At 31.3% G+C, this 14,166-nt stretch overlaps 1 protein-coding gene across 6 annotated transcripts in view; it reads right to left on the bottom strand.

Annotated features, from left to right (window-relative positions):
• Positions 1–13,976, bottom strand: part of LOC106470189 (transcription termination factor 1-like) — a 31,862-nt gene extending 17,886 nt beyond the window's left edge. Inside the window, exons 1-6 of one of the 6 annotated variants that reach the window (XM_022398793.1) lie at positions 13,125–13,383; positions 13,040–13,085; positions 9,259–10,453; positions 8,461–8,575; positions 8,041–8,117; positions 1,573–1,672 (exon numbers count right to left, since the gene is read on the bottom strand). In XM_022398793.1, coding sequence (XP_022254501.1) covers positions 1,573–1,672; positions 8,041–8,117; positions 8,461–8,575; positions 9,259–10,410 — 1,444 coding nt within the window. In that variant the 5' untranslated portion in view covers positions 10,411–10,453; positions 13,040–13,085; positions 13,125–13,383. Of the gene's footprint in view, positions 1–1,572; positions 1,673–8,040; positions 8,118–8,460; positions 8,576–9,258; positions 10,454–13,039; positions 13,384–13,457; positions 13,538–13,809 lie in introns of those variants that run through there. The other 5 variants (XM_022398795.1, XM_022398797.1, XM_022398796.1 and 2 more) reach the window with 5 other exon arrangements.
• Positions 13,977–14,166: the final 190 nt, after the last annotated feature.

The raw sequence follows: 14,166 nt of genomic DNA, 5'->3' as shown, positions 1-14,166 counted from the left end.
ATAACTAAAAAATCATAAATTACTACATCAATACCGTAGAATTCCATTATAATTTATCAAGCTCTGTAACTAAGCTGTATTTGGGTCTAAAAATATATGAAATTTTGAGCAGACTAAAGACACAATCTATCTCATTGAAATCTTCATTTAAAAGAAAGAAATGGTGTTAGGTACATTAGAAAGGCTGAGAAAACCACTAGGGGGACATTCTGAGCTCCAAATGGTTATTCATGTTATATATATAGAAGTAAGTGTATATAAGGGAGTGTTTCGAAAAATGAAAAGAGGTGAGCGAAAGATGAGATCCGAGTTTATCAGAAAAAGATCTGGGAAGCAACGAAAAGCCTCTAACAATAAATGGAGGGAAGACAGGTGTCTTAAATAGAGGAGAGGGAAAGACAAATCCTTGAAAAGTATGCCTGATTAAAATCAACATTAGCCTCAGGATTTGTACCTCAAAGAGGAAGGAGAGGATCCAGTTGCTGAGAATATAAATACGGATCTGAAGATGGTATGCCAAAGCATGGTGGTCCGACAGGTGAGGGAAACAGAGCATGCCAACACCTGACTGTAGTTAGGTGCATGAACTCTTATGTCAAGTGAAGGGAAGAAAACAAAAACTTAGAAGATGGAATTTCACCCAATAAGGATGGGGAGGCATCATAGGAGATGGGGAAAACATGTAATTACCACATACCTGATTAACCAGCAGTACAAAAAGGGGGTGGAAGGTGAGACCTCCTGATGAGGCGTGGAGTGTGACAGACCAAAATAATAAGATGCCGAAAAAAGTGACTCCTAAGTTTCTTCTCCTTGATTGTATTCATCATCAGAAACATTGTCAGGTTGAAAAGGAGAAGAAATTGATGGCAAAAGATATGAATCTAGCTCCCTGTACCTCTTCTGCAGATAAAGTCACACCCGATGCCTGGGTAGTCAAATGTTGTTGACTGTAACGGGAACTTTCGTAGTCAATACATTAAATCGCAAATTTATTCTCAGTTGCCTTGTAATTCAGTAACAATAAATAAATGCCAAAAAATTGAGATAATTGAATGCAAACACAGTAAAAGAAAACTGAAAAAATTTTAATGTCAACAGCGAACAATCATAAATGGTAGTCACATGCAAAAACACACACATGTCTAAACAATGCTATGCCAGTTGAAAAACTGAAGACAGAGTGGAAACATCAAAGCTACCTGTGCCAATATAAGTGGCACAGTACTATTGGTTGAGGGTGGTAACATGCTATATACATGTTCAAAAGTGGCATGAAATTTGTGGGATATATAGACAAGTGCACTGAGCATTAAATTTTTTTAGCAGTGCTTAGGGGGCAGCAAGAAGATCGAGAACGCTTTGTGCAAGAGAATGTAAGACTATCAAAATTGAAAGAAACAATAATAAATATTTTTTCCATCTGTAACTTATGAGCTGTCACAGAGTCAAGCATATGCAAAAAAAGAGCAACATATAAAAGTAATATTTAAAACATATACATATCAAATACTTTTAAATTTATCAAATTTATACTTTGCATAAATCATGTTAGAAAAGGTATTTCTTTACCTAAACGAACATAAAAGTGTTTTGCTCGAAGGAAGTTCATATATTTGCTTCTTTTCTGAGCTATTCCAAGCAGAATAGTTGGATGATCAAGTTGATATCTCTGCAATTAAAAAAAGGAATTTCACACATTTTGTTTTTTTTTTTTATATTTGAAGCAGAACATCTGGATATCCAGTTAGGTACATCTATAACAGAAAAGTCTGAAAAAGTGAGAAACTAGAAAATTAATTTCACTTGATATACATGAACTTCATAACTACAAAGTTGAAAACTGTAAATGTTTATAACAGTAAAAGATAAATTAATCTTCTTACCAGTATTGAAATACTTCATACATTATTAAAACAAGTAGATAAGTTACTTTCAATATAAGTGAATTGTTTCAACAAAGGAAAGACATAGGAAATAGTTTTAAAATGTAAGAAAAATAAATCCTAATTCCTAAGAAGCATCACAAGGCCCAATTTAAGCTTATACTGGGATTATGTGGTTGCCTAATTGTAAAACCATTTTTTTGTTAAAATTTGAAACAAATAGAATCTGGAATCCAAACAATTAGCTTTGAGCAATGAGTTACCAGATCATAGTTTTACTTTGGGCAAAATTTGTGAAAAGAAAAAAAAAAAAACTACAGAGTTCAAACCTATAGCTGATTAATGTCAGAGAGATTCAATTCTACTTTATGAACGGGTAGAGTGGCTCTTTATATATAAGGAATAAACTTCTGTCTGATAGGACTGAAGACATAAAAAATGGTAGTCAGAAGATAGAATCTATATGGGTTACTATCAGGGACTTCAAGTTTTTTTTATTAGAAATTGTTACAGGCTATCTGATCAGACAGAAGGGGCCAATGGGAACTTGTATAAGAATAATAATGGGAGACTTTTAGCACATTGATTAGGATTGTATGAAGTCAAATGGTTAGGGTGAGAAATTTCTTGAAGTGATCAGGTTGGTTTTTATATACCAAATGGTCAGAGAACCAACCATGCAGGTATACTATTTTAGATTTATTGTAAACCACTAATGAAGGTATGATTGCCAGAGATGAAGTAAGGGAACATTTAGGGAAAAGAAATCATTGCATAATTAGTTTTGATGTTTTGCTAAATGCCAAGATAAAAAATAAATGCAATTTTTGTTCCTTAGTTTTAGAAAGCCAGTTTTGAGGCCATGACATAAGATTTATTGGAACAATAAGTTAAAAATGTGATGTGGAGCAGATTTGGGATATATTAAAATATAAATTGCTTTTAATTCAAAAGGAAAAGGGAAGATCAAACCTAACAGGTTAACTAAAGCTATAAAGGAGAAAATGCCTTAAGAAGATAAAATTAATAGATAGGTTTGAAGATTTATAAAACTATAAGAAAACTAAGGAAGTGGTTAAAGGTAAACACCGAGGTTCATATAACGGAAACTGAAAACATTAAATGGATGTGAAAATACTGATACAGGGTATCTATAATAGTTTAAGAAAATTCCACAATTACTTATTATTTTCTTTTATATATATAACAGCAGCTTCTGGAGGCTGCATTTCTTCCTTCACCTTCTTCCTCTCTTCTGTGACATACAAGCATCCAGAACAAAAGAAGCATGTGACTGGCTTAACAGGACACACCTTTGTGTGGATGTGCTTTGCTATATATTACAGAATCCTATGACTAGAAGCAGACTAAATCCACAAAAACATATACATAGATCATGGAAATTATAAACAGATATATGTAGAGTAATTTAAAAACTCTATGCAGTTCTGTAGAGCATCTTCTGTGTTTATTTTCTGCAGCTTATTACTGAACTATTTAGTTCATACTTTATATCTGCCCCAGCTTTTTTAGTTTGCTCTCTGTCTTTTGGCACATACACATGGATCAAACCTCAAAGAAAAATAGGAATATCTATAACAATGGACTTATTGTTTATAAATTGTTATTAATATATAGTCAACGTGAATATGAATGCAAGTACATGTAAAGTAGCAAAGGATTCATTATTTTTGTTGATCAACCCACCTTTTAACAGATTTTGAGCAGATTCACTTTCTTAATTAAGCTTAAAAGAAAGCTATTAACATTATTAACTACGGTTCATACTGAATTCCTCAGATCAATTTCAAGCACTTTCTAAGCACTCTCAGGATGTTTTTCAAGCAATTTTGGAAGCTAAAGGCTACATCAAATCAATAGGATTCCACTGATAATTTCAAAAAATTCCTATTTATTTGTTCAACATATGAATGTAGACTAAAAGGAAAACAAAAGCTTTATTTATTGCGCTCAACTCCACAACATGCATTAAAGTTAGATATATCGATATATATTCTACTATTATAATATTTTCAAGTACTTTTGCAAAAGAAAGCCCCTTTTGAAGCCCCTGAAATTCCATTCTCAATTTCTAGGACTTTCAAGGATGCAATGCACCCTCATTAACAATTTTTAGGGAGCTTGTAGCTTCTGTGACTTCTGAGTAATTCCATTGTCCATGGATTTGGACTTCTCCTATCTACAGCTTTACCCTTGTACAGACCCAATAAGTTTATAGACAAACATTTGCTAAATGAAACATGGCCAAGTGTAAGGAATATGGTTGTACAAGTGCGACAACAAGGGATTAAATTTTTACCACAGTTCCAAAACTCCAAGTATAATCCAGAAAAAACTGAAATTACAAAGAAATGGGACATACCATAGAGACATTTCCTTTTGGTAAAACCAGTGTTGTGTATGAGGAACATTTCACTCCTGATTATTTCAAGGTGGATTTACAAGCTAAAGTGTTTGGTAAAAAACTTTGACAATACCTTGCAAAAGGGGCAGTGCCAAATGCTTTTCAAGATCTACACCAAGCCAAGAGAGAGGATGACAACTGCAGACCAGGAGAAAGAAAAAAGGTATTTTAGACTATTATTATTACAAAATCTTTTCCAATAGGTGTATATAACTGCTCTATTCCATACGCCTACATATGACCATAATTTAGATTTATTCCAATGGTGAAAATAAAAAAATATGCAAGATACATGTTTTTGTAATTTCAGAAAATACTATTGCAATGTTATGCTGCTTCATGATAATTAAGCAACAACCTAAATTTTTCTTCTTTGATATTTTTCAAACAACAATGCTTCTTCTTGCTTCTAAACTCATAAGGATGAATGAGTGGCTAGGCTTTCAACGTTTGTACTTCAAAAACCAGAGAGCAACCTGTGTGGTGTTACCCATTGAATGCATGACAGAAAGTATTCCCACATTTATTATCTCATTTCATGGCTATCATTATTACATAATTATGCTCCTTGATCAACACCATATAAATAACCAGACATAATACTTTCCCATACAGTACAGAAATATCACAGTTCCCCTTTAAGAAGAAATTAGGAAATCCAAAATGGCCTTTACTGTTTCTTGTTTATTTTAATGATACTGATAGGGCACAATTAATAAATTAGTATTGTTTATGGATTTTATTAAAGCCATGAGTATTTTTAATTGTATTGAGCATGTTGAATTACAAAAGAATGATATAGATAAATTGTTAAGTTGGACAAATAGTTGGCAAATGACCTTTAATTGTATTAGGTGTACAGTAATGCATTTGGGCTATTATAATTTTGAGCACACATTTAACATAGACAGGAACCCATTCAAGAGAATTATTGAAGAAAAGACACTCAACTCATCAATGCAATGCTCTGTTGCAAGCAGTAAAGCTAATAGAATTTTAGAGTATTTATAGACATATTGATTTCATAGCAAGTGAGGCAATTATCTCTATATAAATCACTAGTTAGGCCTCACTTGGAATACTGTGTGTACAGTTTGGTCTCCTGATTATAATTAAGAAAGCATATTGAATTTTTGGAAAAGGTTCCGAAGAGGCTATTAGGATGATTCCAGTGATGAAAGTTATCTTATAGGGATAGTTTATAATTTCTTAACATATTTTTTCTTGAGAAAAGAAGAGTAAAAGTTTTCAAGATAATTCAGGAGATGTATAGGATAAAGGCCTCTCATTTTTTTGTGCTACATCATGTGTATTGTCTGAAGATAATAGTATGAGAAAGCACAAGTTTAAGATTTGCTAACCAGAGGCTATACTAGTTAAGTTTTATTCTATAACAAGGTGATTGACAGGCTGCCATCAGCAGTATTGAAGGCCAGAACTTTAAGGAGTTTAAAGGGGGGGGGGGGGAATGATGTTTTCCTGAAAAGTAAAAGGTGGGTTTAATTTTTACTTTTCTAAAGAATGGTTGTGCAAGAACAGCCTTGAAGGGCCACATGGTTTCTTGTTTTCCATAGGCTATATTAAGTGTTATGTTAATCTGATATATCTTGAGAGCTGTATTATTTCATAAATATTTTTTCAGTCATAATTAAATTTTTTGTCATTACATGTAGTCACATAACAACAAAATGATAATTACTGAACTATATAGATTTTGATCTGTAATTCACAGATGAAAAAAAAAGAAAAGAAAGACATATAGAGCACAGTAAGCTTTCAGAAGTCTAAGGAATGTACATTCAGGATTTTGATAGGTAGTATTGTGGGTTTCTAATTTTTACCCTAAGTTTTCTTCTTAGAGTAAAACAATTTAGGCTACCAAGCCAAATTACTATTATCCATTATTGTGGTGTATAGAAATGGATAATTTTTCTGTTAGGTTTCGAATACCATGGAAGTTCTGTGAATTACTTAAATTTTCCTTCATGTTTGTTATGACCAAAATTCATTTTACCAAAAAAATAAAATAAATAATAATATGCTAGGAAGAAACCAAAATTTACATTTAGGTCTGTAAAAATGATTAACGACCATAAAAAATAAAAACAGATTTGATAAATGATGAGGAAACACATATTACTGCATAATTCATATGTTTCCAGTATACCTAGTGTTACAGTTTAGACCTACCATTAAATAAATACTGGTACTAACTGAATTCTGAGAAATTAAAAACCTTTGTTTTTCTTTTTTTTTTACAATATTAGACTGTAATAAACAAATTACAATTTTTTAGAAGTAAGAAACAAGTAAACCAATTTAGCTTAGAGGATTTTTATCCCTAATTGTATTTATTAGTTTTATTGTTGTACTAAAATTACTTCCTTTCCTCTTGATTGCATGTGGGTTATCATAATTTGAATTATAAGTACAATTCTAATGGGAATAACATTAACAGTGTTATGGAAGAAAAAGATCTTGGTGTTCTAGTCAATCAGTTTCTTAAGTCAACCAAGCAGTGTTTTGTTGAGGGTGGTATGTCAAATAGGATTTTAGGTTGTATCTACAGAAATACTGAATACAAATCTAAAGAGATTATAATTTCATTGTACAGGTCTTTTGTTAGATTATACTTGGAGTATTGTGTATTCAGTCTTTGGCCCCTTACCTTAGAAGGACATTGTATTGTTGGAAAGGGTTTAAAGTAGAGCTAATAGGATGATATGTGGGATAGAAAGATTGAAAGATTTTTCTGTTGAAAAAATAAGTTAGGGGGGATATGACTGAAGTGTTTAAAATTGATAGTGTTGATGTATCATCTTTATTCATACACAAATATCAATTTGGCAGGGCAGGAGTCATCCTCAGCTATGACTTATTTTTCTAACAGGGTGGTTAGCTTTTGGAAAAGTTTGCTCTCAGGTGTGGTGGATGCATTAAATTTAAGGTAGTATAAGGGAAGATTTGATAGGTATTTGAATGATAAGGGCTGGCTTTGAATGTTTTTGTTTTTTAATAGTTTAATGAATGGGAAAACCAACTAATAAGTCCCTTGCTGTCCTTAAACATTTTATCTTAATTTAAAAAGAACAAGATATTTTCACATTAAGTCCTAACTGGTCATTAATGTCAATGATAAAAAATAAACTAAAACAAAATTACTTGCTGAAATGATTTCTTAGAAATTAACACATAAAACTAAATTATTAATGATTCAAGTCAACAAGATATCTATTCATTTTTAACATGAAATTAAAGTTTCATTATAAGTTGGACCAGTTCATGGTTACAACCTTGTGATATGTTGTGAAGAAAGCCCTTTCAATTATATTCATACTAGCAATAAGTTGTTTTGTGAATTTCATGGATTTTACATATTTTTAATCTGTATACCTATCACCTTCATAATGGACTAATAATACAAAATGTAAACATATGACATGTTGATCATGTAACTTTTGCATGCTTCTTGTGCCCTTAATCAAGTATAACATGTTATCATCAAATTTATAACAATTAATAGTATATCAGTAATTACACAGTCAACATCCTCTGGGCTTAATAAATAACATCATAAAATTAAGAACCAAAAAAATGTAATGTCAAATTAAAACTAACGATTTCACTTAGAACTCATTTTTTCTGCTTCTTTCCAGCTAAAAACCTAAATATCCTGTTCAAATACATTTACTACAATAACACTAACAATACCAACCACCTACTTCATACCTTACAGAGATCTTGCCAATTTTGTTTCATAATATTATCTTCTCTTTTTGTCCACTTCCCTGTACGAATTTTCACCCCTTGGTATAAACAATAAGAAAATCCTGTAGATGCTCTTATAAATGCAAAACACACATATCAACATACTATAAACAAGTAATATAGACCTACTTATGTAATGAGTATTTATATTTATTTATTTGAGATTTCTTATATAATAAATGATATAGTTCCAAAAACAAAATAAATATAACATTTTGTTTCCTCAAATTTTAAGAACCTGGGAATATATTTTAACTAAATGTTTGCATTTTAACATGATAACAAACAGAGAAACATCCACAACATTGATTTTTTTTTATGGTCAATAACATCAAACACTTTTTCAACCAAATGATTAAACAAAACTTAATTCATACTAACCTTCAAAAATTAGCTGCTCTTTTCCACTTGATGTTAAGTTACACACAGTTCCAGCTTTGTGAAGAGCTGGTGGTATGAAGTCCAGTGGATCTTCTGTAGTGTCTAAATTAAGTTCCTGAAGAAAATAATAATGTTACCATTGTAGCCATTCAACTATTTATTACTTAATGGAAAATGTTATGACAGTAACGGAATTTCTACATGTTTCCTAGCCTGCTGCCATCAATAATTAATAAAGATATTACAATCCCTCCCTCAACTTAAATGTAGTTCAGAAACTAGGTTAATCAGTGGGTGGGATGAGGAGCATATAAAGAGAACCAGTTATGCCCCTAGCCCCCAAAAATATTTTCTTGAGATATAGAAAAAAAAAATAAGTGAGGGTGGGGAAGAATCATTAAGGTCAAGTAATTTACAAAGTCTCCAATAATAATTCTTTTTTATTCTTGGCAATAATGTTATGTAGTGCTATTTTTACTTAATTTTGCCAAAGCACCAATAATTTTTTGAATTTTGAATTATATTTATTCTTTTTGTTCAGCAAAGTTGTCACACAAAGAAATACAAACAACTAATAATCCTTGAAATATGTTACAAAAAAAAAAGAAATTGAAGAGAAGTAAATTGGTCAACTTAGTCTTAAGAAAGACATTTTTATATAAAACATCTATGATATTTTTAACATAAACTTTACAAATTATGTATAATATTAACCTTTTTTTAAATAAAAAGTTGCATAGTTGTTAAGTGTGTGTGCAAACTGAAAAGTTGTTCTTCAGTGACAAATTCATCAATTACCTCTTCTGAAAATTCCTGGTCATCATCATCATCTGATTGATCTAAAGTAAAGTGTTTATTTCCATTCACCTTACAGTTTTGGTAATCTTTATCTTCTGAAAACTTTTTTTTCCCATTCTGGTCATTAATGCTATGGATTTCAATTTCATTTGATACTTCTAACACATTAGAATCTGATGAAAATGTGGCTCTTGTAATTGCACCCTTTACGCTAGGTTTTCTATTATTTTGAGACTCTTCATCAAAAGCTAAGCTTTTTTTCTCTTTTGCAGATAAACTGTTAATATTTTGTTTACCTCCCAAAGACTGTTTTCCTGGTTTCTCAATAAATTTCAATCCTGAACTATTATGACCAATTGAATCACAGCCCAGGTCCAAATAATCCTCATAATTATTAGTGGATGGTAAAAAAGACTCTAATTCATTGTAAACAGGCAGGTTATGTTCACAATCTATGGTGACCAATTTCTTTGATACAATTCTTGCATTGTCTGTAGTAGAATTGGGAGACCTAGCCTCTTTGGGAATTTCATATCCATCGCTCAAATGTTTTCTTTTATGTTTCTTCCATGGTAATTCCTCATTAAATTCACATTTTCCCTCCATAACATTAATATCCTCATGCCTAGCTGTTTGTTTATTACACTGCGATAAGTTTTGTTCACATGTATCATTAATGCTAACAGTTCTCAGGTTGTCTGTAAAAAAAGCTGACTGAGTACTCTTCTGTGAGATTTCAGCTGGTTTACTTTTCTTGCTTCTTTTATGTTTTTTTCTGTGTTTCTTTTTACTTGCAACAAATTCTGTGTTGGTGTATTCTGAGTTAATGTTATGTCCGCTTTCAAGAAATGATTCTGCCACAAATAAATTACCAATATCTGAATTTCTTTCAGTTGTTTCTCTTCTAAGCTGTTTATCCTCCTTATCTTTATCCATCTGTTTATTTTTGTGTTTTTTATGCTTCTTCCTAAATGGAGAAATCAAGTCTACTTCTGCTGAGTGTAACAAATTATAATTATTGTTATTATTGTATTGATAATTAATACTTCTATGTTGACCAGGGTGCTCCTTATTTATTACATTGTTCTGGTTTTCACTAATTAGATCATTCTCTTGAAATCTAATGTGATGGTTTTTATTCCTATGGCCCATATTTTCATTTGTTGTCCCACAAGGTTTCACTTAAATGGAAATTCTGAAAATAATAATAATAAAGTTATTGGTGGTTCCAATATCAAATGATTACAGAATTGCAATATATCAAAGTAAATAATATGTAGGTATAAATGTTATACCATGAAAATACATTAAAAGCAGTTAAATTATTGTGGATCTTATCCCACCATATTAAGACTATTTTATACAAACATTTGAGTTTGAGGTTAAAAGTTATCTAAAACTGACAGACTACTTAAAATATGGGGTGGGGGGCTTCTTATACAAGAGACAAACTGCATCTTGTTAGGACCAAAGACATAAAAAAAAATGGTAGTCAAGTGTTTGGATCTAAATGGATTACTATTCAGAGGTTATCAAGCTTTTTACTGGAAATTGTTATAGGTCACCAGATGAGACAGAAAGATTCAATAAGAAATTGTATATTGAGTTCACAGTTGCTACTAATAAGAAAAGTGATGCAATAATTATGGAAGATTGTTAACCATATTGCTTGGGATTGTACAGAGTCAAATAGTTAGGGAGAGAAATCTCTTGAAGTGATTAAGAATGGTTTTCTACACTAAATGGTCAGATATTCAACCAGGAAGGGATGCTACTTTGGATTTATTGTTAACCACTAATAAGGACATGAGTGCAAGGGATGAAGTGAAGGAAGATGTGAGGAAGAGTCATCATTGTGCAATTAGGTTTGATGTTTTTCTGCTACATGCTGAGAAAAAAGAAATGAAGTTACAGTTCTTAATTTTAAGAAATCTAACTTTGTGGTCATAATATAAGATTCATCATTAGTGAAATGAAACAATGAGTTAAAAGGTGGCATGAGTCAGAGTTGGAATTTAAAAAAATAAATTGCTTTTAATACAAGACAGGCATGTTACTAAAAAGAAGAAAAGGATAACAGACAAGACCAAACCTAATAAAGACATGAAGGAAAAGATCAATGACAAATGTTTAAATAGGTTGGACGATTCACAGAAAGTTTAGGGTTTTGGTTGAAAATGAAGCTAAGACATTCAAGAGGGCTTATTAAAAACAAGTAGCTGAAGATGTTGAAACAAATAACATGGAATTTTCTATGTATATTAAAGGTAATCAAAATGTTAGAAAGGAGATTAGGCTTTTAAATTATGCTGATGGCAAGATTACTGTTTAAGACTAAGAAGATGGCTGGCTTTTGAATGCATTTTCTTCTCTCTCTTTTTAAATTTTTTTTTTTATTGAAAGAAAATATCCCTGGTCCCGATAATTCTCTGGGAAATATCATATAGATATTAGTACCTTGGTGGTAAGGAAAAAGATTAAAAATTTAAAAATACATAAAGCACTAAGACCAAACATGGTATTTCCATGGTCTTAAAGGAGGTTGAAATTCACATATACAACACACCCATCTCTCTCACTTTTGGTACATCAATAGAAAGTGGGCAGGCTTGAGAATTGGAGTTGCTTATGTTAATTATATTTTTAAAGTTAGAAGTTATAGGTCAGTTAGTCTTATTTATGTAGTGGGAAAAATCTTGTTGAGCTTGATAAAATAAGCTTTACAAAACCATTTTGTAAAATATGATATATTTGAATGTCAACTTTAATTCAACAAAGGGAAATTTTGCCTTACAAACCTATTTTTTGAAGGTATTACTTGTTATCTGGACAAAGTGGATGGACTTTGTGTACTTAGATTTCCAAGTTTTTATGAGATGCCATGCAAAAGATTAGTTAAGGAAATGACATTGGAAGGGATTGAGAAAATACTAGTCACTAACAGTAAGATTAATAGATTTCTCAGCTGTTTTTATAGTTATATTGATTACAAGTAAAAAAAAAAAGTAAAATGTTTCTCTACCTATATCAATAATTAGTCCTTACTTGGAATAATGTGTACCATTTTAGTTTCCTCATGCAAGAAAAAATATTATCTTAATGGTAAGGGCCCAAGGATGGAAAGGATATTTTTGTGAGATAGGTAAGAAAAGTAAGAATTAATCTTAATGAAATTCACAACATTATCCAGAGGTTTGATAGGATAAAGACCTATGAGGATAACTGGAGAAGGGGACTCAAATGTAAGATATGGAACAGACAGTTTATTTTTATAACACAGTGATTGACTTGTGGAATGAGTTGCCAACAGCAGTAGCAAAGGCCAGCACTTTATAGGATTAAAAGGGGAATCTATGATTTCCTGAAAAGTAAAGGGTGGGTGTACAATGACAGTTGAAGGAACAAATGGTCCCTCTACTGTCCACAGGTTGGGTTATAATACATTTTATATCAACCATAAATTTTTCTTTCAAACCTTCCTATAAAAGTATAATGTATAACTTTAAACATTAGTAGCTAGTCAAATTATGATGGATCTTATCCAACCATCATTAAGATACTAATAATGCAAACTTATGACGAATAACAATAATCATTAATTTTTCTTTAAAACCACCCTAGAGTATAGTTTAAGTTGCAACCACTTAGGCCTAATATCGTGGTGTACCTAGAAGCAAGGTCTAACGGTAACGTAATGTTTCATTACTCGACATGTTTTTAACAGTTCCCTAAACCTAATAGTCTTTATATTACATGAATAATAATAAATTAGATTAATTACATTTCAGACGATCAAACGAAATACAAATTCTAACTTAAGTCCAAAACTTAAACTAATAGGTTAAAAAGAAACGTAGGGCCAGAAACAGCAGTCTGATACCACATTACCAGTGATGATGATATTGATACATTAATAGTGATAGTAACCTGTCGTTATTAAGATTCGAATTTAAAATTGAATTATAACTCAAACTAAGTCACAATAAGCATCTTATTACACCATTAATTTAAACATAAATTAATGTATCACTTAGGATTTACTACTAAAGGTACATTATATAGCATTGCAAGGAAAATAAACGTATAACACTACAAATGTAAAGTAACATTACCCTAAGTTAATTTAACGTAAATAATTTATCAATAGCGAATAACACTGAAGATGTTTAGTTACAACTTATAACATACATAGACTGTACCTCCAAAACCAAAATATTGCCACTAAACAGGTCAATTTTTAATAATAAAAAATAGCGTGGGCAATGAAATTAGTAAATATAATGGTGAGAAGCTCGCCAAATAAAAATAAAAATATTTGAATTGTTAATGAATAACTGTCATACCGAAAATGTTAGCGACCTTTTCTGCATATTATTAGTATATATGCGCATAATATATCGTAACCAATACTTTGAATGGTCGGTTTTTCGCTTAGGAATTCAATAGGGTGGTTTTCCGACACGTGAATTATTTGGAAACATTTTCGATCCCTACTATTAAGTACTACCGTACTTAAGAACAAAAACAGCAACTTCTTCGTCTACTACTTACCTACCTGATCACGTCAGCGGGGCTATCCCATAGACGGCTCGTACTATCGCTACAAGATTTCTCTAGCTTACTTGACTGGTCTTTAGGTTTAAGATTTTGATATTCCGATGAATATATACAGATTTTTATAAATGGTAAAGCATATCATGCACGTACTTAAATATCTTTTAAACCCAATTCAACCCAACAGATGACGCAACACATCGATGGATAGACAGGCGACACTCTCTCTTCCCACTCTCTGACACCAATTTGTTACGTATCTACTTGTTTGTTAATTTCCCATAGAAATTAATTTCGAGAAACTTCAGCGATACAAGTCCTTTATTAATTAAAACTAGTTTATTCTTTCTCGTT

This window comes from Limulus polyphemus, unplaced genomic scaffold, assembly GCF_000517525.1.
Source record: "Limulus polyphemus unplaced genomic scaffold, Limulus_polyphemus-2.1.2 Scaffold3868, whole genome shotgun sequence".
Lineage (NCBI taxonomy): Eukaryota > Metazoa > Arthropoda > Merostomata > Xiphosura > Limulidae > Limulus > Limulus polyphemus.
The sequence above is the reverse complement of the archived record's forward strand: the minus strand, read 5'-3'. Positions and strand labels throughout refer to the sequence as shown.